Source organism: Syngnathus floridae, chromosome 8 (genome assembly GCF_059516105.1).
Source record: "Syngnathus floridae isolate MCC-2025c chromosome 8, RoL_Sflo_1.0, whole genome shotgun sequence".
Classification (NCBI taxonomy): domain Eukaryota; kingdom Metazoa; phylum Chordata; class Actinopteri; order Syngnathiformes; family Syngnathidae; genus Syngnathus; species Syngnathus floridae.
In genome coordinates this window covers 5,979,283-6,002,816 of record NC_142420.1, presented here as the reverse complement: position 1 = coordinate 6,002,816, position 23,534 = coordinate 5,979,283, and the positions used below count along the sequence as shown (strand labels likewise).

At 40.8% G+C, this 23,534-nt stretch overlaps 1 protein-coding gene across 9 annotated transcripts; it reads right to left on the bottom strand.

Moving 5' to 3' along the window:
- Window positions 1-840: 840 nt before the first annotated feature.
- LOC148394181 (protein mono-ADP-ribosyltransferase PARP4-like) lies at window positions 841-20,474 on the bottom strand. Of its 9 annotated transcripts, XM_088382971.1 has the most exons (36): window positions 20,313-20,474; window positions 19,478-19,605; window positions 19,014-19,239; window positions 17,287-17,365; window positions 15,946-16,024; window positions 15,780-15,869; window positions 15,556-15,714; window positions 14,079-14,216; window positions 13,737-13,904; window positions 11,929-12,080; window positions 11,011-11,142; window positions 10,763-10,861; window positions 10,456-10,639; window positions 9,814-9,955; window positions 9,071-9,216; window positions 8,847-8,978; window positions 8,684-8,770; window positions 8,435-8,599; window positions 8,270-8,316; window positions 7,987-8,068; window positions 7,599-7,736; window positions 7,320-7,509; window positions 7,050-7,120; window positions 6,620-6,810; window positions 6,405-6,504; window positions 6,152-6,322; window positions 5,577-5,657; window positions 5,418-5,498; window positions 5,184-5,279; window positions 4,864-5,079; window positions 4,685-4,785; window positions 3,575-3,691; window positions 2,987-3,071; window positions 2,717-2,819; window positions 2,446-2,575; window positions 841-2,082 (listed from the first exon to the last, which is right to left on the bottom strand). In XM_088382971.1, the coding sequence occupies exons 2-36, from the start codon at window positions 19,601-19,603 to the stop codon at window positions 1,863-1,865; spliced, it is 4,524 nt and encodes a 1,507-aa protein (XP_088239097.1). In that variant the 5' UTR covers window positions 19,604-19,605; window positions 20,313-20,474; the 3' UTR covers window positions 841-1,862. The 9 variants fall into 9 exon arrangements, with proteins under 9 accessions (XP_088239097.1, XP_088239092.1, XP_088239091.1 ...); XM_088382966.1 differs by having other exon boundaries at window positions 3,575-4,785; window positions 20,225-20,474; XM_088382965.1 differs by having other exon boundaries at window positions 3,575-4,785.
- Window positions 20,475-23,534: the final 3,060 nt, after the last annotated feature.

Below are 23,534 nucleotides of genomic sequence, written 5' to 3'. Positions count from 1 at the left end.
TTTGTATAAAAGCAATTAAATACTTCATTCGTACCTGTTAAAACAACACAGCATTTAAAGGTTTTCAAAGCTAAATTGTAACAATATGTAACGTAGATAAAAATTGATTAGATGATTTAAACAGACGGAAGGATGGAAATACTGTATTTTAAACAATACTGCCATCTACAGGACTAGTATTTAAGTGCAACAGTACGCACGATCACAAAGGATTGCAAAGCTTTTTGAATTATTTTCCTATATGTAGTTAATACGGAAGAGCCCTAAATCAAGTAATTAATTTCAGTAAGTGGCAAAATGCCCCTGCCACCCCCCACTGTGACGGTTGGGGGGGCAAACAGCATTGAATCATCAAATTTCAGTCATTTCAAACCCCCCCAAATTTAGTAATATGCAGAAGTTGAACCTTACTTACAGAATTTTGTCGTGCCTCACCGCCATCTTTTTATACCGGATACTCAAATGGGACAAAAATAACGAATCGCAATTGTATCGGATTAATTAATACACCGTGTGTAAAATCGCGCAATGCACTTAATTACTTCCGAATACTAAAAATAATTTTTCATTAAAGTTCCCCTACAGCTTTGTTGGCGACATTGTGATAAGCTCGCGACGCATGTTATCTCTGGCACCGTAGTGTGCGCGCTTCGAGAGGCACGCGCTTTGAATTTAGGTCATTGCATTCTATTAGTTCACCACTAGACGTCACTAAATATAACATTGTCCGTTTAAAGTCGTATTAGGGTCCACGGGTTTTCATAGCAAGTACTACATTATCCGCAGTTTGTACATCAACACTTTGCTTTAATCTTAAATAAAAGCCAGTATTATAAAGGAAAGGCTTGTATTTTGTCCGCATTTATTGGTGCAGCAAGGTCAGATTAACAATACAGGGTCAAGGGTGATTTTAGTTTTAAAGATTATTCTTAAACATTGGTGTTGAAGAGGGAGCAATAGCAATGTGTACATACTCATATCAGTTCATGCATAAACTCTCATTTTAATCAATGAGTAAATACTCTTATTAATTTATACAAAGAGTTGCTTAATCATAACACTGACATAGATAGCACACAGAGCTCAGTTAACTTTCCATGACACATAGTCACATAACATTCAGGTGATAACAGAACAGACATGTTATAAGGACATATTTTTTCCATTTCCCCCTTCCCTTTTCTTCTTTTCCTTAATCCTGCTTGCAGACACTATAAAGCCTTCTGACCGGAAGTATGACGTTGTTGTTTCATCTGCTGAAGTGCCTTGTGCACTGACCACCATTAAACAACCCAAGATCTTGCAAATAAAGAACCAAGTGTTACTCCACATCTTTGTTTTCCTTGCTCAACGACAGACATCTTAAACAAAACGCAACATTGGTCCTAATTACCTACCTATGTAGAAAGATATATAAATCATGTAAGAATGAATATGCAAACGTGCTGAATAGAGGCAGTAGAAAGCAAAAACTATGAATTCACAAAAAAAAATAGCATGAACCCTCAAATAATCCCCAAATAATAAATAAATAATGATCTGTAAATGGTCCAATTTAATTTTACAATCAATATTTATATGTAAATTTTAATCCCTTAAAAATCATTACATTCTCAAAATATTTTGTGCAAAGGGAGAGAAAATTACAAGAAAACATCTTACATCCAACCATCAAAAGAATTCGCCAGCCAAACAAAATGTAAAACAAATTAAAATGAGAGATTCTAAATGAATTTCTACAGTAAACCTCAACCGGGAGTGACAAACCACTTGAAACAAGCACACTTTGTATCTTATTTGGAAAACTGCGTGAGAGCATGAGAGCAGATGCAAAATATTTGAAAAGTGTGTTCTGACAAGAATCAGCGGACAACCAGAGCGGCAGGGGCGTTGAACATGTCCCTCAATGCCAGGCCGCCGAGAGGCGTGAAGAAGGTAAAGTTGTCGTAGCCCAGCAGTTGCCGGGTAGCCGACTCCCACGTGAAACCGAACTCCAGGCGACTGCAGATGCACGGGTACTGGCGGTCTGCCCAGCTGGCCCAGTCGACCGCCTTCTTCACCTCACGCCAGCGGGCCGGTCTGCTTTGCAGTGATAAAAAAACGTTTTTTTTCAACTCATTTCAAGGCGATGTCACAAAAGTGGGCTGAAGGGACTAAATAATTATTTAAATAATCGATTAATTTAGTTGATTAATCATCTCATGATTTTGTAGGATTTTGTTGCTTTATAACATGTTGGAATATTGGCAAAAATACGGATCTTTTTTTTTTTAAAGTAAATCTAAGTATTTTATTTTGATTCAACATGGTTTGCGTTCATGGAGGAAGACAGATTGGACAACATTAACAAGCTGAAAGGGCTTAGATGAGTTTTAAATTGAAAAAGGGAATTGAAGAGGTGAATTTTGAGCTTTTTAATTCAGATGATCACTGTGTGAGCTTCACCTGACGGGAGTATCCTTCAGACAGAAGAGGGTGCGCAGCAAAATGCCTTCTGGAAGCTTCTCCAATCGCATCAGCTGCAGGACCAGAAGAGTCGCCAGGAGCCTCAGAATGTCCGCACGGGCCTTTACGCCTAGCCCGCACCGAAAACAAAAGTCATTAAAAGGGCTAAAATATCCCACCAATCAAAACTTGATTTGTGTTGAATTATGAGGAAGGCTATTGAGCTAGCTAACTAGCCTCCATTAAACGCCAAGGAAAATGTGGATCTCACCGAGTGAGCGGATGCCTTTACTTTCAAGGAACACGTTGGCAAAGCCGTCGAGATCAATATTGATGCACTCGCCCAATTCAGTGCTCAACTCCCAGTAGCCATCCTGCAACACAAAAAATATTTCATGGGCCACTTGGCTTAAAACATGTTAGTGCTACAAAAATTCTCAAGTCATTTTGTTGAAGTACCTCATGAAACAATCACTAAGCATGCAGCAAAAATGGTCAAAACGTTTCAAAAACATGCATATAAAGTCAGTTTTTGACTTACAGAAGTCTGCATCTGGAAGATTTCGGGCCATTTCAAAATACGAATTGGGGTGGTCCCACAAAACCCTCTGTCCCCAAACATGGTCCTGCAATACAATTTGTAATAGACTATCTGATTAACACGCACAGTATCAACACTAATGTCGATGAACTAATGTGCTTAAATTTTCAATCTACTTAGAATATGTTAAATGGATCGCAAACTACAATGGAAGATCGATGAAATACAATTTATAAGTCAAACAAAGTTGCCATTAAATCAGCAGCCTGACTTTAAATTAGCAGCCTGACTTTTTTTTTTTTTTTTTTTTTTTTTTATTTTCTGACCAGACCTTATTCCCAGGTGGATGTTGATCTTTCTTTATTAACTAGATCTCGTTTTTATTTAGTAGTCTAGATGGGAAATTTTTTTATGGTGATATACAGTGAGAGTAAACGCTTTGGACTTTCTTAAAACCATCAGTAAAAAAAAAAAAACCATGATCAATCAAAATGAAAAAAATCACAAAGGTTACACACAAACACACTAAAACAACAAAACACAATGCCAGTTACTGAATCAAAAGAGCAGTTGTGTTTAGAAACTTACCAGCCGGTCTGATGAGCTAGTTGGAGTCCTGGCATAGTTGAACCAACCAAAGTTCTGTCTTTAGAACTGGCTTCCTGTTGCACCTTGTTCAGTACAGCCTTGCTTGCAGTTCGGCTCCTACATGAAAAACCCACCGCAGACAAGTTCTTCTCAGCAGACTGGGTTGACGTTTCATCTTGGGATATGAATGTTTTCTTCTTTGATACTCTCCGTTTTTGCTCTGGAAATTTCATTTTGGGCACTTTACGACAAAGAACTTCATTAAGCTGCTGTGAAATAACTTGTTGTTGGCCACCATAAGTGTCATCTGCGGATGCAGCTCGACTGAAATCGACAGAAATGTAGTCCTCCATCTCTGGTTCCATTAACTCTATTCCATCAGTTTTCAATTCATCTGCCTCTTCGGTTTCCATGGAGAATTGCTTGGCAGGTAGACTGAGCTGTGCACTGCCAGCAGCGCGGCCGGGTTCATATTCAAAAGAACGCCTCGGTTTTCGATAGCTCTTAGAGGTTAGAGCTGCGGGTGGAGACAAATGGGAAACTTCCCTGTTCATCAGTTTAAGTCCAGCTGAAGGTGGACAGACTGACAAGAGTGAAGTCCGGATGCGGCTTACATCTGATGAATGGAGCGGTAGAGGTGGAGGACTATCAAATGATACGCCACCAGGTGGTTGTGGCAATGGAGATGCAATAACAAATGCAGATGGAGAAGCAAGAAATGAAGGCTGGTCAACAGGTTCTGGTGGACGAGGAACAAAAGATGGGCCAGATAGACTAAATAAAGAATAAGCAACAGGTGGTGGAGGTGGAGGAACTGCTGAGCCTAAACTCTGAATGTAGTTTTCTTCTGGAGAACGGCCAGGTGGAGGTGGAGGAGCAGGGAATGACCAGCGACCAAGTGCAGATGGTGGGGGCAGAGCAAGAGAATGTCGTAGTGGTGTAACAACTGATGGGCTGCCTAATGGAGGAGGTGGAGTAGCATCAAAAGTTATAGAAAGTGAGTCTGGCAACGCAGACCTAGTATAACTAGAACGTTGGAAATATATAGTGTCCATTTCAAATGACGCCATTTCCAATCTAGACTGTGTTGCCGTAGCTCGCTTGTCTTGCCTTTGAATTGTAGGGGGTGAACTGGGACTCTGGGGGGGGGACGCCCACACCGTGGGCGAAGAGTCGGACGTCTCACTTGAGTCTGATTCATAACTTGGACCCTGCACGAAACAACAGACAAGCAGCTTATAAAACGAACAGAAGTAAAATGAAGAACCAAGACGCAACATATGACATACCATGTCTAGGAAGTCTAACGGCCATTCTTCTTCTTCTGTACACGGCGGAAAACGAGCGCAGCAGGGGATGTAGCCTGAATTGTCCTCATCTTCGTCTTCTTCTTCTCTACACGTCTGAGGAGGAGATATCCAGTTGATGTAGGGAAGAATGTCCACATCTTCTTCAGCCAACAACTTGGGGATGTCTGTGAAGCCCTCCTCTGCTTCAACTGGCTCCTGAAAGATCCCCAAAACATCATGACATCATTTCTTGGTGATCGATGGATGAATCAATCGAAGTGACAAGAAAAATAAAATGATGGACAGACGGACAGACAGACCCTTTCTTCAATGGCCACAAAGCTGGTGAACTGAGACAGGATGGAGAACTCTTTGCTTAAGTCAATGATGAAGGACTTTAACTGGCTTTTCTTCCCCTGAGGACACAGAGATCATATTTAAAACTGATGCAGGAATTCTTAATAAATGTCTGTGAGGTGCTTTCATTAAAATGCCCCAAGGACAGTTTTACAAAACATCCCAACTTCATTAGAATTGGGACGATTGTATGTCACCTCGTGTTCAGATTGGTTGGAATCCAAGCTTCCGTCTTCGTAATCTCTGATGAGAGCTCTCGCTGTCAACTTGTGAAGAAACTGGAGGCGCACACATTACGGCACAATTACGCACCACGCCATCGTCACGTTACCTTACAGAGCGCTGAATCCTCTTACCGTGCCCCTCGTCTTCTGCAGCTCACTGGTGGACACCATGGTTCTTAGCTCCTGGCCGCTCAGGTTTCCGAACAGGCTGGCCTGCAAAAGGCAAACTCACATCAGTAATAACTAACAAACATGACTTGTAACATTTGATTTGACCTGGCAAATATCAAATTTGCCCAACAAAATGGATGACCTGAGGAGAGCGAGGGCCGACAGACTGCAAGTTCCACCATTCTTTGCTTTACTGAAATTTGCTCAATAAATTGCCTCCACTACAAGGACCTACAACGACCCACTTTAGGACTTCATCAAGGGGGCCCTGTCATTGAGCGTTCAGTGAAAATTAATATGGCAGCTTTTTGATGACAGACTGACGAACTTTTGGTTAATATTGACGCGGCAAAATTGGGGAAATAACTCGGGTGTTGTCTCCTCCTCACATTCTATGTGTGTTTTAACATACTTGGCCAATAAAGATTATGAAGATGTTTCAATGAATAAAAGTAGAAATAACTGAACTCCCACATCCCTTGTGAGGATAGATGGTACGAAAGATGCCTGAGTGAATGAAGTGAACCGTGACATGCCTGTGTGCAGTTTGGCACAAAGCCATAGACCAGCGTGTGGCAGTTGTTGAAGAGCGCATGGAGCTGCTTGGGGGCCTGGGCAGGAGGGCGTGCCGACGGGTTGAACTGTTGCCACTTGACTGACACTGAACTGCAGCCGGGAGATGCCATGCGCCTCAGCTGACACTCCACCTGTGATGGAGACCAGGTTTTGTTTCCACCGCAACCCCAAACGTGAAATGCAAATCAAATGTAAAAATATATATTTCCTCACCTTCTCTGCCCACTTGTGCTTGGTTTTGGCATCAAAAAATTCATAGGCTCCGCATCCTGCCTGGGCAAGGGTTCTCAGCATGTGCCGATTGGCTGTAGAGCTAAAAAGGAAAAAAACATAACCCATTGGGAAAAAGAAAAACCGTAATCTCCGCAGAGCAGTTTTAGCCATAAACCACTTGTAAACCTATCCTGCGATTTTTGTGTAACGGTTACCTGATGCCACAGGTGAAGAGTCGGCTATGTTCAACATTGTCCCTGATCAGCTGCAAAGTGACATCGGAGTTCTGGAGGTGGCCGTCGGACAGCAGGAAAAGATTGCGGGTGCCTTGGGATGGAGGCAGCAGTGCGAGAGCTTGGAGGGGCCTCCAAAGCTCAGTGCTGCCACCCACGGGTGAGAAGGACTGCTTGGAGAGATGCCAAGAGAGAGCACACAGTTGTCACTTTTTGTGAATCTACATTGCATCCTATGAGTCACTAGAGAGTCCCAGAAGGGTTCATCATTTTGTTGATGTTCTAAGTGTATTTTTTTATTTTTTTAACTCATTCACGGGCAGCACTGATAAAACAATGGCTCTTTGACTTCCATAGTCGTCATTGGCAGCGAATAGTCATCCTATCGATCAATTCAGCAGTCAGGACCGACCTGTATGAAGTTCTCAGCTGCTTGTCGAGCTTTATCAAGTGGCTGGGGTGTCAGGAAAGCTTGAGTGTGATCTGACAGTATAACAAAATAAAATAATATGAAATGAAAATTTGAAATGAACACTGATTCTGTCAAATTTACAACAAAAATGTTTTTTATTTTCTCTCCATAGAGTGCAGACCATGAAACTGTTTTGTTTAGTTCAAAAGTTTGAAAGACTTAGCAGTAATGACCATGGTGGGCGAGTAGAAAAAAAGAAGTGGTACTGACCTGTGCCAAAAAGAACGATGTTGATTTTAACATCACCGTTAAGGGTTTTGATGACGTGCCGGGCAATCCTCTGGGCCCAGAGTAAAGGCTCTCCCCTCATGGACTCAGACGTGTCCAGCAAAATGACAACTTCATCTGATCCAGAAGTGGGTTTGATGTCAAAGTTAGGGTAGAAAACTAACATGCAGGCCTGCGGGATAGACAATGAGGTCATCAAAAAAGAATTCCTGGAGCGAAGCAGCGGATCAAGGCTGACAGACAGACAGTGAGCTGTCAAACCTGGCTGTCCTTGTCAGGGTGTTCTTCTACCCACATCCTGGGCAGATGTACCTCCGACAGAGTGACTGACAGCTGGAATCCTTCTGGAGCCATGACCTGCCCTGGTAGCAAACTCACAACTGCCTTGCAGTCGGTCCTCTGCGGGATCGTGATAAATTAAATGTATTTAGAACGTGATGAGAGAGAGTAAAATGATCAGAACACGTCAACGTGATGTGACAATTGTGATAATGAAACACTGAGGATCACAATGTAAAATATCAAAAGTGTCCTGAAAAGTACAAAAGAAAACCTGCACATTTTTAATGAAGCTGCACCTTCAAAAGAAGTGAAAAGTAGTTTGTTCCGATCCAATAATAATACATGAAGGTAATAACATGGGACCAACCTTGATCCTGACTTTGTGCGTAATGCATTGCAGGCTGCTGATCTCATACGGCATCTCAATGGACATGTCCAGGCTGAACTCTCTGAGGGAGACCAATGACTTTGATGAGATCATATCAAGAAAATGGTTGTGACGCGCAAAGCTGTCATTTTATAGCCAATTCGAAACGTGAAAACGATTTTATTTGTAGTATTTCAATATACGAGGGAATTATTTTTATTCTTTATCATAGAACAATATATATTTTTTTGTCGTCTTCTACAACATCTACTTCAAAACAAACCTTGTACTTGCTGTGTCATCCGTTATACAAACTTTGTCCAATGTCACCTGTTGAAAGTACAAAAACCTCAGAATTTGCCCAAATCTGAAATTATTACCTGGTCTTTGAAAATAATTCAAAAAGATACATTTTTTTCTGTGTGAATCCTAGCGAAACCCATTTTACCTGCGTAGTCTGGTTGAGCGCAGCACTTTCCTGCCATGGTGCGACACTACCGGGCAGGGAGAAGAAAACACTCCCGTCCTTCATGATGAGCTCGGACACAAAGGTCACTTTAATGAGCACGCTGGCGCCTGCTGGCAGGTTGCCCACGCTGATGGTGAAAACGTCCTGCAAGCAAGGGCGTAGAGGCCACATTGCAGGTGACATCAACTCTATTGACTGTGTGTGTGTATGTGTGTGTGGAGTGCTTACTGGGGCGTCCTGGTCCATGAGGTAGGCTCCATGGCCCTTCTCTATAGCCTGCTTGTACTGCTTACGAGCTTGCTCTTTCTCCTTCACCTGACACCCAAGGACATAAAGTATCAACCTCAATATCTTGCTTTGATACTGTTTCTTTAGCAAAAAGGATATGTACCTGTCCCACCACATGTTTGCCATTAATGAAGGCTTCAAAACCACACACGGCCGCGTATTCGTCCAAAGGGAAGACGTACTTGGCTTCAATGGGCACGTTGCTCTGATTAGTGTACCTTTGAAAGATGATGACCTACCCCAAAAAAAGAAATAAAATATCTGTCTTCCAGGCTGCTACCATTTGAAAGCGTTCAACTCAAGCCACGTATTGTGAAAAATGCTTACATGAGAGAGCAAATCCATCAACTTGCACTTCACATGTACAGCCAGCAGAGGAAGCTGCTGCCCTGAACTGTCAAGTAATCCTGCAGTCACATCATCCAATGGATTCTTTACGTTTCCAACACCGCCATCATCATCAGGAAGGACCGCTTAGAAAAAGACACACACATTATCATGATTTCATTATCTCCTCCCCTGAGTGTGCCAGCTTATTTAAATAACACCTCTATTTTCTCTACAAAAACCAAATTGGCTCACAAAAGGAGTCATTCTAATCTATTGCACTCCTTTGTAATGATAAATACATTCTATGCAGCTCACTGACATGCACGCTCGCCGTGGGGATGGCAAGATGGTCCATTAAGTCTTGTATCAGTTTGGGAGTTGTTACTCTACAAAAAAACTTGTGCTCAGCGACTTTGCCAACTGATCCTGAGAGAAAAGTCTTGGCGAAGGAATTTTTAGTGCCAATTAGGAGCAATGCTACAATAAGAAGCTCTGTGAACGCGGCCCCTGAGGTTCTTCAACATAAAATCACTTTTGCATTTTTATTTGTTTCTTCTACAGCGTTGTCGCCTTGAATGGAATTGGCAATGAATGGCATCTTGTGGAAACGAGACCTTTAGATATACTCTTTAAAGAGAACACACATAAGGCTGACCTACCACTGACTTCTGGGGAAAAAAAATCCAATTGTGACTCTTTCTACACTAAAACCAAGTATGGGAGTGCACTGCAGTTCTCACCTAAGTCAGCAGGGGGTAGACAAGACTCAGCCGAGACATCTACAGCTGGGCTGAACGACTTCAGTTGGTCTCCATCTATGCTGAACTGGATAACATATTTCAGCTTGACCTGCTCTGGACTGTACACCACGTACTCATCACCCTGGAACATGTAGTGGAACAGAATTAGCCACAGCCACATTTGACCCCTAAACTTTCTTTCGAACATTAATTAAATGTCATTGTGACAACGCGGAAATGCATTGTTTCTTACTGCAACCAGATCAGATTAGCTGCCTTAATTATTGGAGGAATTAATATCCATCCATCAATTTCCTGTACTGCTTATCCTTACTAAGGTCGTGGGTGAGCTGAAGCCTGTACCAGCTGACAATGAGCTCTCGAGAGGCAACCATTCACACTCACAATTAGGCCTATAGGGACAATTTAGAGTCTTCTTTTAACCTATCAAGCATGTTTTCAGGATGTGGGAAGAAAACAAAATACCTGAATAAAAAAAAAAAAACACAACACAGATCATGTTTGGAAATTTGAATGTTCTGCTTTGGAGATTCCACAACAAAATCGATAACACCCAAAAATCTATACGTTATTAACGACACCAGACCAACTTAACTATTTAATCACGAATTGCAGCCCTACCTCAAACTCCGAGTGAGTGGTGGCTGTGCGGCGGATGCCGTGCACGCTGTTGTGTCCCTCAGGGGCCTGAGTCAGAGTAGGGTGTCTCTGGTGAAGCTCCAGGCAGCGCCCCAGGGCTACGTCACACACCAGCAGCAGCCGAGAGCCGTCCGTGACACTGGGTACTGAGTACTTTAGGCAGGTGCTGGATGGAGGAGGACACACGTAGTGAAGATGGCTTGTGAGGGGGAAATGATAGAACAATGCCCAGCAGTCCAGTGCTGAAGAACAAGTATGTGAGAACATTCAAAGGCCTTTTCTTACTGACCTCATGCTATCGCTGAAGTATATACCATTTCCAAGACTGCCAGCATCTGTTCGTTTAATCCCGTAATCTTCCACTCCAACACAGGGCAGCAGCAAACCACTAACAAGAGAGTGAAGGTCAAACATATAGATTGGTAGCTTGACAAAAATGCCGTTGGTGAAAATGTACAAATAATGGAAGTTGCCATCTCTGTGTTGTGTGTATATTATCTGTATGCTCATACATGTGTTTGTCATGCTTAAACTCACCGTGACAGAATTCCAACAAAGTTGCTGACGCCGGATGAGTGAAGGAGGGACTTGACGTTGCCAAGTTTGCCGTGAAAGGTCTGGAGCTCCACGGCTCTGCTGACACGTAACACCTGATGGATCTGCACAGCCCTGGTAAAGGGAAATTAGGTAGGCATTTACTTTGCAAGTGACTCTTATGATTGAAAAGTAAGCTTTTATTAGCCTACTGGGATCAATCAATCCTGAAGCGGACCCACTGGAGCTGTGGCTGAAAAGGCCCCTGTGGAGATGAAACTCCAGTGTGATTCCAAATCCATCATTTATTGAGTTTGTCAGAAAAGCTTAAAGTGTCGTGCGTTTAAGAAATTTACTTCACTAAGGTGGCACGGATGACAGCACGCTTCACACAGCTGACCTTTTGCAGAGCGAGACGAACAAAAGAAACCGGCCAATCACAGCACAGCACAGTTTCTACCTGTGTTTCTACACTCCCTGGGGGGCCCAGACAAGAAGGACCATTGAAGCTTCGCCTCAAAAAGATATCTTATCATCCATTTATCATAACACTGAAAGCGCATAGATTGTATAAATAACATGAAACGAAATTCCAGAAGGTACATTATGGGCAGCATGGTGGCTGACTAGTTAGCATATCTGCCTGAGGATTCAGCCGTCTTGAGTTCATATTTAGGTTCCTGTGTGGATTTAGCATGTTTGCCAATTTGAAATTCCTCAACACATTAAATTTGGCCATCCAATCAGAACCAAAACAAGATCAAACTGTCGCAAGCTTACCATCATTGTCATCTCCAAAAGTATTTCTTTTCATGCTCGACACATTATATTGAGCCATATTTTGCAAAAATAACATTCCCACATGGGGGATGAAAAAAATAAATTAGTAAAAATATCCATCTTTGATTTGTACTTTCTTACCTGTCATCGAGCAGCGATGACACGGTGAGATATTCGCGGCAGCCAGGCTCCACCGTTTCAATACTGCACCTCAGGGCGCGAAACTTTCCGACGCAGGAAGGGGCGGGGCTTCTCAGAGTCATCTCACTCACGTTCAGCATGTCTCGAATAAGCTAGACAAGGAGAACCAATGAATCTCTTGAGTCTTGAGAGCGCAGAGAGACGAGACTTGTGTGTGTATAAGCGGGAGATAATTTTACGAGTCATTTGACACGCAAAAAAGGAAATACAGGAACATCCTCATGCATGACTTAACTGCCAATCATAATACAATTCTTTCTAAATAACACCATATCCGTTATTTTGGTTCAATTAGTATGTAGTAACTGCATCTCCATAAATCTTTTTGATGCTCGAACAGCATGCAATGAGCAGAATGGCCTCTCGTCATTTATTTCCACGTTGCGCCTCGGCGGGAGGAGAATTCTGGTCACGTTCTGAGAAGCTCTGCCCCATGCTCATCTTACATCTAAATACTTTTTGGGGAAAAATTGTTGAAAAAAAAGTATATATTTTTTTAATTTAATTTAAATCCCAAGCTTTGAACATCTCAAGGAGCATTGTTCAATCCATCATCCAAAAATGTAAGAAATATGGCACAACGGCAAAACTACCAAGACGTACAGAAATTGCGATCGAGTGATCAAGGAGAGTACTGGCCAGAGAAGCTGCTGACAGACTCAGTCAAGCATCTACAGAAATCCACAGCTCAGCTGGGAGAATGTGTGGGCCAAATCTGGCATTTATGGAAGAGTGTTAAGAAGAAAGCCATTGATGAAAGAAAGGCACACAAAGTTTCATTTGGCATGTCGGGGAACATCACAAAATGCTTTAGTCAAATCAAACTGGATGGAGCTCAAACCTGTTGGCGGCTGCAAAGGTTTTGAGACTGGGGAGGAGATTAATCTTCCTGCAAATCAGTGGACCTCAATGACTAATAAATGTTTACAAATGCTCTTACTTGTTTGTGCACAACTAGTAAGGACTTAATTTATTTCACAGATGCTTTCCATGCAATCTGAGCTTGAGCTTGTTTTTTTTTTTTTGCAAAGAAGAATGAAGCAAAAAATGTGTCTGTGCAAAGCTGATAGACTTTCCTCAACATATTTGCAGCAGTAAATGCAGCAAAAAAATGTCAACATCTTGTTTTTTTGTTCTTAGCTAAATATCCTCATTATGTGTCACTTGAGAATTATGCTTCTACCACTGCTCCCCTGTGTTTAAATACAATATACACTTGGTAGTTGTAGGAAAACAATATTTAGGGTTATTTATAAAGCTATTTTAAGTTGAGCTTGCGTGTTTAATTTACGCGTACTGCTCAGCCTGCGAATTTGAACTATAAAGATTTAATATGTGACAATTATATAAAAATGTAACAATTATACATTAATTAAGATGAAGATAGGTAAATGGAAAAAAAAATTATATATATAAATATACACGAGTATATTCTTTGCTGTTGAAGGCTGTCAGCGTTTCAAATGTTCAAAAGCAGAAAAAGAAACAAGCTTGAGGGTATTTTTGTGAGTTCATCAAAGTGCTTTCGACAGGCTTCAGAAGCAGACGAAAGCGCAACCAAATTGAGAAGGCAAAACAAAAGCCTCTTTGGGCTGTGGTTTGTTACAAGCCGGCAATATTAATTACAATGGACGCTTCTCTATTGCAGCAATGTGAATTGCACAGCAGAAAACACTGGTGAAAACTCCCCTTCCTCGTCTCTCTCATATAATTATTATACTTCTTTGAACACGTGCGTTTTGACATACCTGACAGAGGTCCAGTTTTTCGGAGATAACCTTGAGATTGCAAGCTAGGTCTTTATATTTTAGCGGGAGCAGGTCGTAAGCTTGAAGCAGAAGAGAGTGCGCTGTGCCATCCTTGAGTTCCTTCAGATTTCTCTGCGCTTGAATCAACAATCCCTCAGCTCTGCTCACCTAATAACACACACGGGAATGAAGCACAAGAAGACTGAATGTAGAGTACCATTTGTGTAGATTTTGCATTTTGTGCCTTCTCCCCGGGTAGTTAAATTCATCCTAGGCTGAATTGTTTTCAAGGAAAAACACATCTTTTCTGGGAATTGCAAGAAACAAACAGGAAAGCCTTACGTCATTAAGGCTGAGTTGGTTGACAGGCACTCGGAGAATGTTGTCAAGGTGACCCAGGGCCTCGGTCCACAGAAGCTCCACAAAGACACCCACGTCTTGTGACAAGACTCCGGAGTTGAGCTTCTCCTCCAGAAGCAGCTGCCAGTTGAACAAGTTTGGTATCAATCAAGAGCATAATAGTGACGGAGATGATTTGCCAGACGGTTGAGTAACCCTGTGACATTTGCGAGACTCTTTCACCTCAGCCCATTGATGTGTGAATGCTGTTCAAGTGTGCCATGAACGCATTTATGCCTGGGAAGCCTACTCATACTCCCTAGGAAGAGACTTTTAGCACTTGAGTGATCGGTACAACCTCTGAATGTGAAGCATATGAACGTTTTTGGCGCTACAGTATTTTACAAGTAGGTTATCGTTATGGACGATGAGTTTGTTTTCCCGAAAATTGCAATGATGCATATCGATTAAAGGCTATTTAAACAATCAGTAGCTTAAACATACCTAACACAGTACGACAACCACTATGAAAATTTGTACAAAGTCACTTATTACTGTCTATAAACGCATTAAAACCTTCATGAATGATTTTGTGTTCATTTTTTATTCAATAAGCAGTGGACTATTTGGAGTATAAAAGGCTCTGTCATTTGGTAATTACATCATCATCTGAGGCCACAATGACAAAAGTGAGGATCAGGAAAGCCTTTAACAAGCCCTGTAATTTGATGTGTGATCCACTGTGGTTTGTAAATGGATATCTGACCTTATTACTTGTGGGCTTTGACCAAAAGTGAGCTCCTCAACGTCAATGTCAAGGTCAAGCATCACCAAAAACAATTCATTAGAGCAGCTGTCAACCTACTGAATGTCCCCAAGTTTGGGGAAAAATGTGTGTGCATGTGTGTGTGGAGGTTATATACACTTATTATTTACTATTAATAAGTGTATATTATTAATACACATTTATGTCATTGCAATTACCCTAAATTTTGAGCTTGGCCATGTCAAATCCAATCAATCAACAGATTGATTGGATTTATTGAACACAGAGACATTACAAGCTAAAGCTAAAAATTTAGAATAAAAAAAAAATCAATATAGTTCAAAACAGTTTACATGTTGAAAGTGAGTGAGTGGGAAGAAGTACAAACATTTATGTGTTCCCAGGTTTCAGGTTGTGTCTATTGGGCTTCACAAAAGAAGAGCGAAGAAGTGCATCATTATGACAACTAGGAATCCAACTAGGTAACAGAGTCAGTTTTGTTTGGGGCAGTGTTTGTGTCCCCTCACAATACATTTTATGTTGCCTCATAATGTTGCCAGTATTACCTCTGATCCACAGAGGAAGCTTGAGCTGTTTTATGGTATAATAATCTTTTATGTCTCAGTGGCGCCCTCTAGAGACTAATTGGCTGCTACTGTTTTCATAATTGCTCCAATATTTGTGTTTTTAAGTTGCGAGGTGAGGGTGGAGAACCTGCTGCAGGGGGTCCGAGCCAAGGTTCTGATCCTGCGGGGGAATGCCGGTCCATAGGCGCAGACCCGAAGCCAGCAGGGTTTCGGTCAGAATCTGGTAGACCTCCACAGCCTCTTCTGAGGTCGACGGGAACGCCACCATGTCATTTGGTAACGTCTGCTGTTAGAACAAAAACAAACGACACGTAACCACCAATGCACTTTGAGAAGACTTATTTCACTTACATCCTTCCAATAGCGAATCACGCGGTACTGCTGCCTCTTCTTTCCTTTGGCACTCTGCAGTTCCAACACACACCAAGTTCTGCTGTCATCCTACACAGACGAGTATATTATAGCACATTATTACCTCTGACAAGTAAGGCACAAAGATATGGCGCCTCACAGTCACCTTATGAAAGATGGAATACTTGGCCACATTGAAGTCATCCGGATATGCTGGAAGATCTTCATCCCGTTCTGTGTAAATCCTAGAGAAAATCCACAGCGGAAGTGCCAAGATAAGTACAGCTACTGTATTTTCATTGAAGTCATTCAGGAATCCATTCGGAAGAAGCTTTAGAATGATAAGCCTGCTCGTCTATAGCACAAGGGAATGACATCTTTTTGTAACTCAACAACCGTGACATGTTATATTTATTTTGCAAACAAAAGCATCGTGCTCAGAGTACTGTATAGTCTATAAAATTGTATTCTGAATCGATTCAAGAGGGAAACTGAAATAAGGTTGCAGAAGTATGCACACCACATTTTTTTTTAATTAATATGTTAAGTTTGGTGCTCCGAACCCAAAAAAATAAATAAATCACCACACGAACAGTAAAGCACGGTGGTGGTAGCGTCAGGCTTAGCGGATGTTTTTCCTTCAGCTGGAATTGAGGCCTCAGAAAAGGTGAAAGGAATTATTAGCAATTTGAAAGAGCAGTCAGAACGAACAAAAAAAAAAAAAACTTCTGTGGTAAGGTAAAAAGAAATGTCAGAAAAAGCCAGATGGAATAGCTCAAATCTTTTTGGGAGTTTACGAAGCACTTTGGTGGTGACTGGTGTGTAAAAAACAGCCATGTCCAAGTTCTAAAAGGATGTGCACAGCTGTGCAACTCCATCATTGTGTGTGGTCTCTTCTCAAGGTTTCTCATTTCCCCTAGCTGTAGTTTTGAGTTTTTCCTTGCCCTCCTGGGAGTTTTTCCCATGTCCAAAGTGTCTTCTCTGGTGCTTTAGATGTTGCGTAATATAAAGAAGAGTGGCTGGAACATGCTGTGGAAGCTGAGTCAGATGTTGATCAATAAAAAGACAAAAAAAAATGCATGAGGTATTTAGTTTCTAATCAAATAGCCCGGGAGTGTTAATCCATGTTTTCAGAGGTCAACCAGTTGAACTAATGTGTTTACAAAAAAATGGTTTACATCGATTTAATATTGAAGTTGATTTTTTTTTTTTTTTTCCCATTACTTCGTTTTAACTACAGGTAAACATGATGCATCGGCAGCGCAACGATAAAGAATTATTCACCAGGCAGAACTTGCCAAAGAGGGACGATGCACATTCATATAAAATGTGGTGGCTTCACACTTTTGAGATTATTCATTAAAAACGAACAAGCCTCTTTGAAAATTACTTTCAAAATAAAAGGTGGCTTGGATGACCCCAAGGGAAAGAGGAGCGGCGTGACGAGTGCACAGGTTAATTATGCTGTTGCTGCTTTCTGTACCTAATCCTATCCTGATAAACACACCTGAACTTGCCCTGGACGCTTCCACTCTTATCTGGAGGTGTGGCTTCCTGCTTGGATGGCTCCACAACGGCTCTGCTCACTGCAAATACAAAAAGCAATTGCACAAACATACACAGGATGTTAGTCACATCCGCTTTATGGCGGCCTGGACAAAGAGTGACCCTGCACTCATTTCAATACACTTAAAAAGTGGCTAAAAGCTAACACAACTGACACACAATCTTTTTACGGCTCCGGTTTGCTGCAAGAAACCTTTGCGTGACCCCGAGTCGTGTGTGTCGAGCCGAGTGAGCCCGACGCAGAGGCTTTATCAACGGGCCCATACATCAGCCAAGAGAGAGCACTACTCTTTGATTCGTGTCGGCGCCACAAGCAAATGAAGGCCGTGATCGTCAAGAGCCGGGAGTCGCTTGGCTCGAACTGGGTGGGTGTTGGTTGGATCAGATTCAATCTGTCTGCACTGTGTAAACAGAGGAGAGTGCACATGCTGCATGGGCTGTTTTTCCATTAGTCCTCACGTCTGCGCCTCATATTTATGGCACTCTCTATCTGCACCGCTCGTGGGCATATATCAAGGTGGGATTTGTGCAAGCAAAACCTAAATCTTTTACAGCCCCCCCCACCCCCTACCTACACACACATACAGTAGTAGTATATATTCCATCCTGCAGTTGGCTTTCTCCTGTTGATTTCAGACTAGGGCTGGGCGATATGGCTTTGTAATAAAGATCCAGATTTCTTTGTTTTTCACCCCAAAATCCAATTTTAAGCAGCACCCTCCTCCACGATAAAGATAATTGACCAAATTTGAAGTTGATGGCTCTTTAAACACAACTGTTAATCCATTTTAAATGTTCAATAAGTATGTGTGAACATATCCGTCACTATAGACGACGTAAAAAGGTTGGGTTTCAAATCAAAACATGGAATCAAAACCTGGCATACAGAATAAAACATTCTAGATCAGAATTCATCAATGTGATAGTCTGCAAGAGTGCTGCATTTATTTACTGTTTCCTAATTATTATGAGGTATCTAACTTTATCAGTGTCTGCAAATGAATATTGTTAATTATTTATAATAACGCATACTAATATTCAAGGTAATTTGAGCAAATTTGTTGTTTCGGACGTGTGTGTATCAAATTAGTATGGTGACCCCTGCTCTAGATACATGCCAGGTAGCCTAGTTTTAATAAACAAAGGTGGTGGGGGTGTATAACTTGAAAATACATGTTGCAATGTCACCCCTACAATGAAAACTTGCCAAGATGGAACACTTGGAAATACAGAGCTATTCCTATCATCTCTGTTTATTTAATGCTGCTGTAATGGTTGGTGAATTTCAAGACCCTCCTATTATAAAATTCCATTCATGGAAGCAGTCGGGTGAAAAAAGTGACATGCTCTGACTTTACTGATAAAATAGACAATATATAATAATATGAACATCATGAGATAAGGATAAGCTATTGTTTATCACACCAGCTGCATCTCCTATGGAAGCGTATCAGCTGGTGGAACTTGACTTCAACAATGTTATGGCTTTCATCAAGCTTCTTCTCAAAAAACCTGTATGGTGAATATGGTTCAACATTTTATCAAAAAAACAAACAAACAAAAAAAACAGCTGAGCAATTGGCCCACTTTATATTCTCCAACAATCAGGTGTAATTGTGGAGCTCACTAAATTGTCCCCTGTTTTTTCATTGCCAGAATAAATGTTACCTTCATCATGGAATGGACTTTGTTTAGCTGAGTAGAGAGGAAGAGTTTGAGAGGAGGCATCAAGGGAGGATATGTCTATCTTGAAGTCCTCAAAAGGCAGGAGGATGCCACTCTGCAGACAACTGTGCACATAATCCAGCCCCACCACCGGCGTTTGGAACTTGCAGATGCTGCGCAGCCTGCTGGAGCTTAGGTGTGACACATTGCCAACCACGACAAAGGAGCACTGTGAATGAAGGAAAATATTTCAGTGTATTTCAGAATGGCCCTTTTGTTTTAAATATTGAAAACAACGTGTTGCTTTGGATTATGGGGTGATGAGAACCAATTTTCAGAATGATTGTAACTTTTCATTTCCATTTATATTTTGACATTGGGAGAGTTTTAAAATGAAATATGTGGACCATTTCGCCAAAGACTGTACTTTGGCAATCATGAAGAATAAAAAATTGAACCTGTCTTACTTGTTTGGTGACCACAAAACAAAGACTTCCTCCATTTTCTGTCACGGACAATTTCAAGCTCCTCCTCTTCTTAAATGGCAAATCTTTCAAGTCCATAAGCACAGAGCACTTGGCAAACACAGCCATGCCTGCACAAAGAAGACACTCCAATGTCAATAGGCTTGGCCACTTGGTTTTCATCACTGCAAAAGTACAGCATTGCAACAAGAAGGATATTTTTATGCATAGAATGGCTGACCTGTGATTCTGCCTATTATAAATGGCATAATCGCTGCAGGTCACCTCATGGATGCTGAACATAATAAGCCTTTTTGTTGCTAAGCACGTTGTTATGGATCTAATTGAGAACCTGGGTTGGTTGCATCAAAAAACTAACAAAAATATGCTTAAAATAGATTTTGCTGTTAAAATGGAATTTGACAAGTTTATGAATGACCGTGGTTAATAGGTCCAAAACCGGTCACATTTTCCTTTTTTACTCTGAAGTATTGTAGAGATTAAGTATTCAAATAAAAACAGGCAGCCTGATAATAATAATAATATAAAAAAAAATCCCCATATTTGTTAATACTAAACAACAACATCACCTCCAGGGCAACACCCAACCCAAGGACATGCATTTATTTCCTTTGCGTTGCAAACTAAAATAAGTGCAAGAACAAATTCACCATATTTTACAGGCATGAGACAAGAACATATAAGGATAGTTTGATGTGTTACTACGCAGTGACAGTAAGCAACTCTTACTTGCAACGTAATGCCCCGGAAAAGGGAAAACATGTAGGCCGACTGTAAATACGACGATGTGACAATCAGTTTAGTTGGGTAAACATACCGTAAATAGGACGATGTGACAATCAGTTTAGTTGTAAGATACAAAATGCTCAGGGTTTCAAACAGACGATTTAGTGAATTAAAGAAACTCTGGAAGTTTAAACTGAACTGCTATGTTCTGTTTGGTTCCGTGAGGGAGGAACCGAAACTAAAATCTGTCAAAACAAACTATTGAGGCTTCCTGTGTGATTTCAAAACAAAAGCTCGGGTTTCAAATTAAAAGATATAATCACGGCAATTAATTTGATTTTGCGTCATTAATTGTTGCACTGATCACTTACTTTATAGAAGGTATTTCACGGATCAAGCCTCAGTCTCTTGATAAAACAGTTTTTTATATGATCATAGAAACCCCAATACTAATAAAGTTGGATGTTGTGTAAAATGTAAATAATAATGAAAACCTTTTCAATCTATATTCAATTCAGTAGACTACAAAGACAAGATATTTTATGTTCAAACAGATGAATATTATTGTACAGCACAGGTATTATAACCTTATACTGTACACTAGGTAGCATTAAAGAAGAAAAGTAGTTTGTTCTCACTGCTCACTCGCTCACAATCACACATCATTTGATAGGCCACCTGGGCACCCCAAAATCATGAAAAATTATTGATGCTTTGTTTTCCAACTATTTTTTCAATATACTGCAGAATAAACATTCCGGCCCATGCCTCCTGTTTTTTCTCCTTGTAGCATAGTATGTGCCCCTTGTAAGAAAACATTTGGACTCCTCAGGCTAAATGGAAAAGCTTGCCAGTTATTTTTGGATGAAGTCATATGAACTTGTCAACAAAGTGTAATTTTCACAAACTTTTTCTTGCAGGGTTGTTTAAACCAGTATCAAATCCATGAAACTGCATTTCTGTTAATCCTTTAATTTATGGATATAGGTTATAATTTCTCAAGAGAGCTTTATTAATAAAAAAAAATCACTAACGGGATAACCTAACCTGGTATATATAGATATGAAACTGAACAATTTGGCAACCCAGTATAAAATCTGAACAACAATATTTGCCTAGTGTAAGATGGGAGCACACAACCCATACTAAACATATACTACATTGGTAGACAGGCGCCCACTGCAAAAAAAAATTGCCGCAAATTCATTTTCCTTGTCAGGTCAAGTCAAGTTTATCGTGTTTGGATTTTGGTAGACCGCGTTGCGCCAATTTGGGCGTTCCGGCGCAGAGCGATGCCGCTCCCTCGACGCACCTGACTGACGCATAATGAGAGCTCCTTCTCATATTCTCGTGACCTTATCTAGCTTCATGAGAGGGTCAACGCTTTGGAAAGACTTCTCAGTTGGATTTAAATTCAGTCACAGCGTCTCTGACTTTGAACAGCCATCAGAAATGTTGAAAGGTTTGTCAGGCAGTTTGAATATTTGGTATATAACTGAGAAGGTCACCCTGCACATTTTATACTGCAGTTGAGGCCAATGTGGTTATTCTATACTGTGCTGCATATATGACTTGTTGTCATACTTCTGCTGAATATTGTTAAAGTCCGAAGTAAGGTCCGAAGCGGGAGCAGGCAGGAAAGAGAAAGTGGCATCATACATAAACATCAAGAGCGAGTATTTATGTTTTCGTTTTTTGGACTTGCCAATTAGCACTATGTATGTCAAGCTCAAAATCCAAAATTGTTTTTTGTGAATCGTTTATTAAGTATCTAACAATGATTGTGAAGCATTGATAGAGCTACAGTGCTTCCTCAAAGCTTCTGATGAGCCTGCTTCAGTGCAGAAGAAAAATCTGACGACTCATTTGCATACTAAACGGTGCAAGGGCGGGCCTCCTTACAGACTGTAGATCACAAAGAGCTGAGGCGCCGGCGCTACTAATGAGATAATCACTAAAACTTAGTGTTGTATTATATATGGAGCCAGTTCCGCATCTGACGGACAACCGTTCGCTCTTTTATCATATAAGATGTAAAATTTAAACAATGAAATGTGAATTGCAAAATATTTTCTGCAAGTATTTATCAGTAATACAGTAAAATGTGACTTTTTCCAACCCTTATTTGTTTTTACCTTTGCAGGTAGGCTCTTTTCCTTTCCTCGATTTTTATCATCGGCCAAATCTTACCTTCCATCGACTGTTAACAAAAGGGCTAAATTTGACATGGGACTCAGCATACTGAAACGAGCGCAGGAAGTGCTACAATTACAGGCAGTATTGTGTTTGCACAGCACGCCAAGTCCATTCCATGTGTTCTTTTCACATATTGGAAGTCTGCTCTTATGTATTCTGGCTTTCACTGTTTGAAGGAGCGACCACACACATCAATCAAACACTATACACAGGAGTGTCTCCAATCCAATCTACAATATAAAGTAAGCTTCATCTGGTGAAATGGGGGAATTTATTTGAAGGGTATAAAAAAATGTACAGTTCTTTGGGTAGCTAACGGAAGCTGCTTTATTGAAAGTAAATAATGAAAAAAATAGTGCAAAGAGGTTTGTGGTTGTGATGGGCAGTACTGTTTAATATTTTGCACTAATGTCCAGGATGTTCATTCCGTCATAAAATGCAAATATTAGTTAGCGGTGATAAATCTTACAATACACTGACCAACTACCACACCGTTCATACAACCTGCACGATCTAATGAGATTCAATACGAGAGCTGCTTGAACAATTCTGCTTTTAGAAATACAATGATTGCGGGATTAATTTAATAATATGTTTTACAACTATTACGCAGCAGCCATAGTTGATAGCATTTCAGAATGTTAGGTAAACAGAACAGGGAGAAGTGTGCAATCAGCATGCAACTCTCATTCCTACCCTTTGCATGCTTGTTACACACTTCTCCAAGTGCCATAAGTAGTACCTACAATGGCTGCTATAATTAGCGAAAATTGTGACAAAAGTTGAAATGATTACAAATGGCCATGGCCTCACTTTAAGTATAGGTTGGATCCTGGCGAGAGGCACTTAGAACCAAGAAACAATGGTTTGAATTATTGCAAGAGACACTTAGAATCAAGAACCATGGCTAATAATGGTTCAACTTCTGATCAAAACTCACCCAACTTTATGAAATATAATTAGCAGCCTGTCAGACCAGTCATTGGACTAATATCAGCTTGACTTGATTCATTGTAGCCTGTTATAATAAATTTAAACACTGGATGGCTTAATTGCTTTGTATTCCTCGACTTTGTTCATTGTTACCTTTAAAATGTTGACTTTGGGTATGATTATT

Bases quoted from the DNA above. Each gene is read 5' to 3' on its own strand.
- LOC148394181 (XM_088382966.1), bottom strand. From the start codon at position 19,603: ATGGCTGTGTTTGCCAAGTGCTCTGTGCTTATGGACTTGAAAGATTTG. The intron at 8,317-8,434 runs GTAAAATGGGTT...TACTTTCAACAG, and splicing joins CGCTCAACCAGACTACGCAG to GTGACATTGGACAAAGTTTG. The intron at 5,658-6,151 runs GCATGTCACGGT...TGCCTTTTGCAG, and splicing joins TTGTGCCAAACTGCACACAG to GCCAGCCTGTTCGGAAACCT.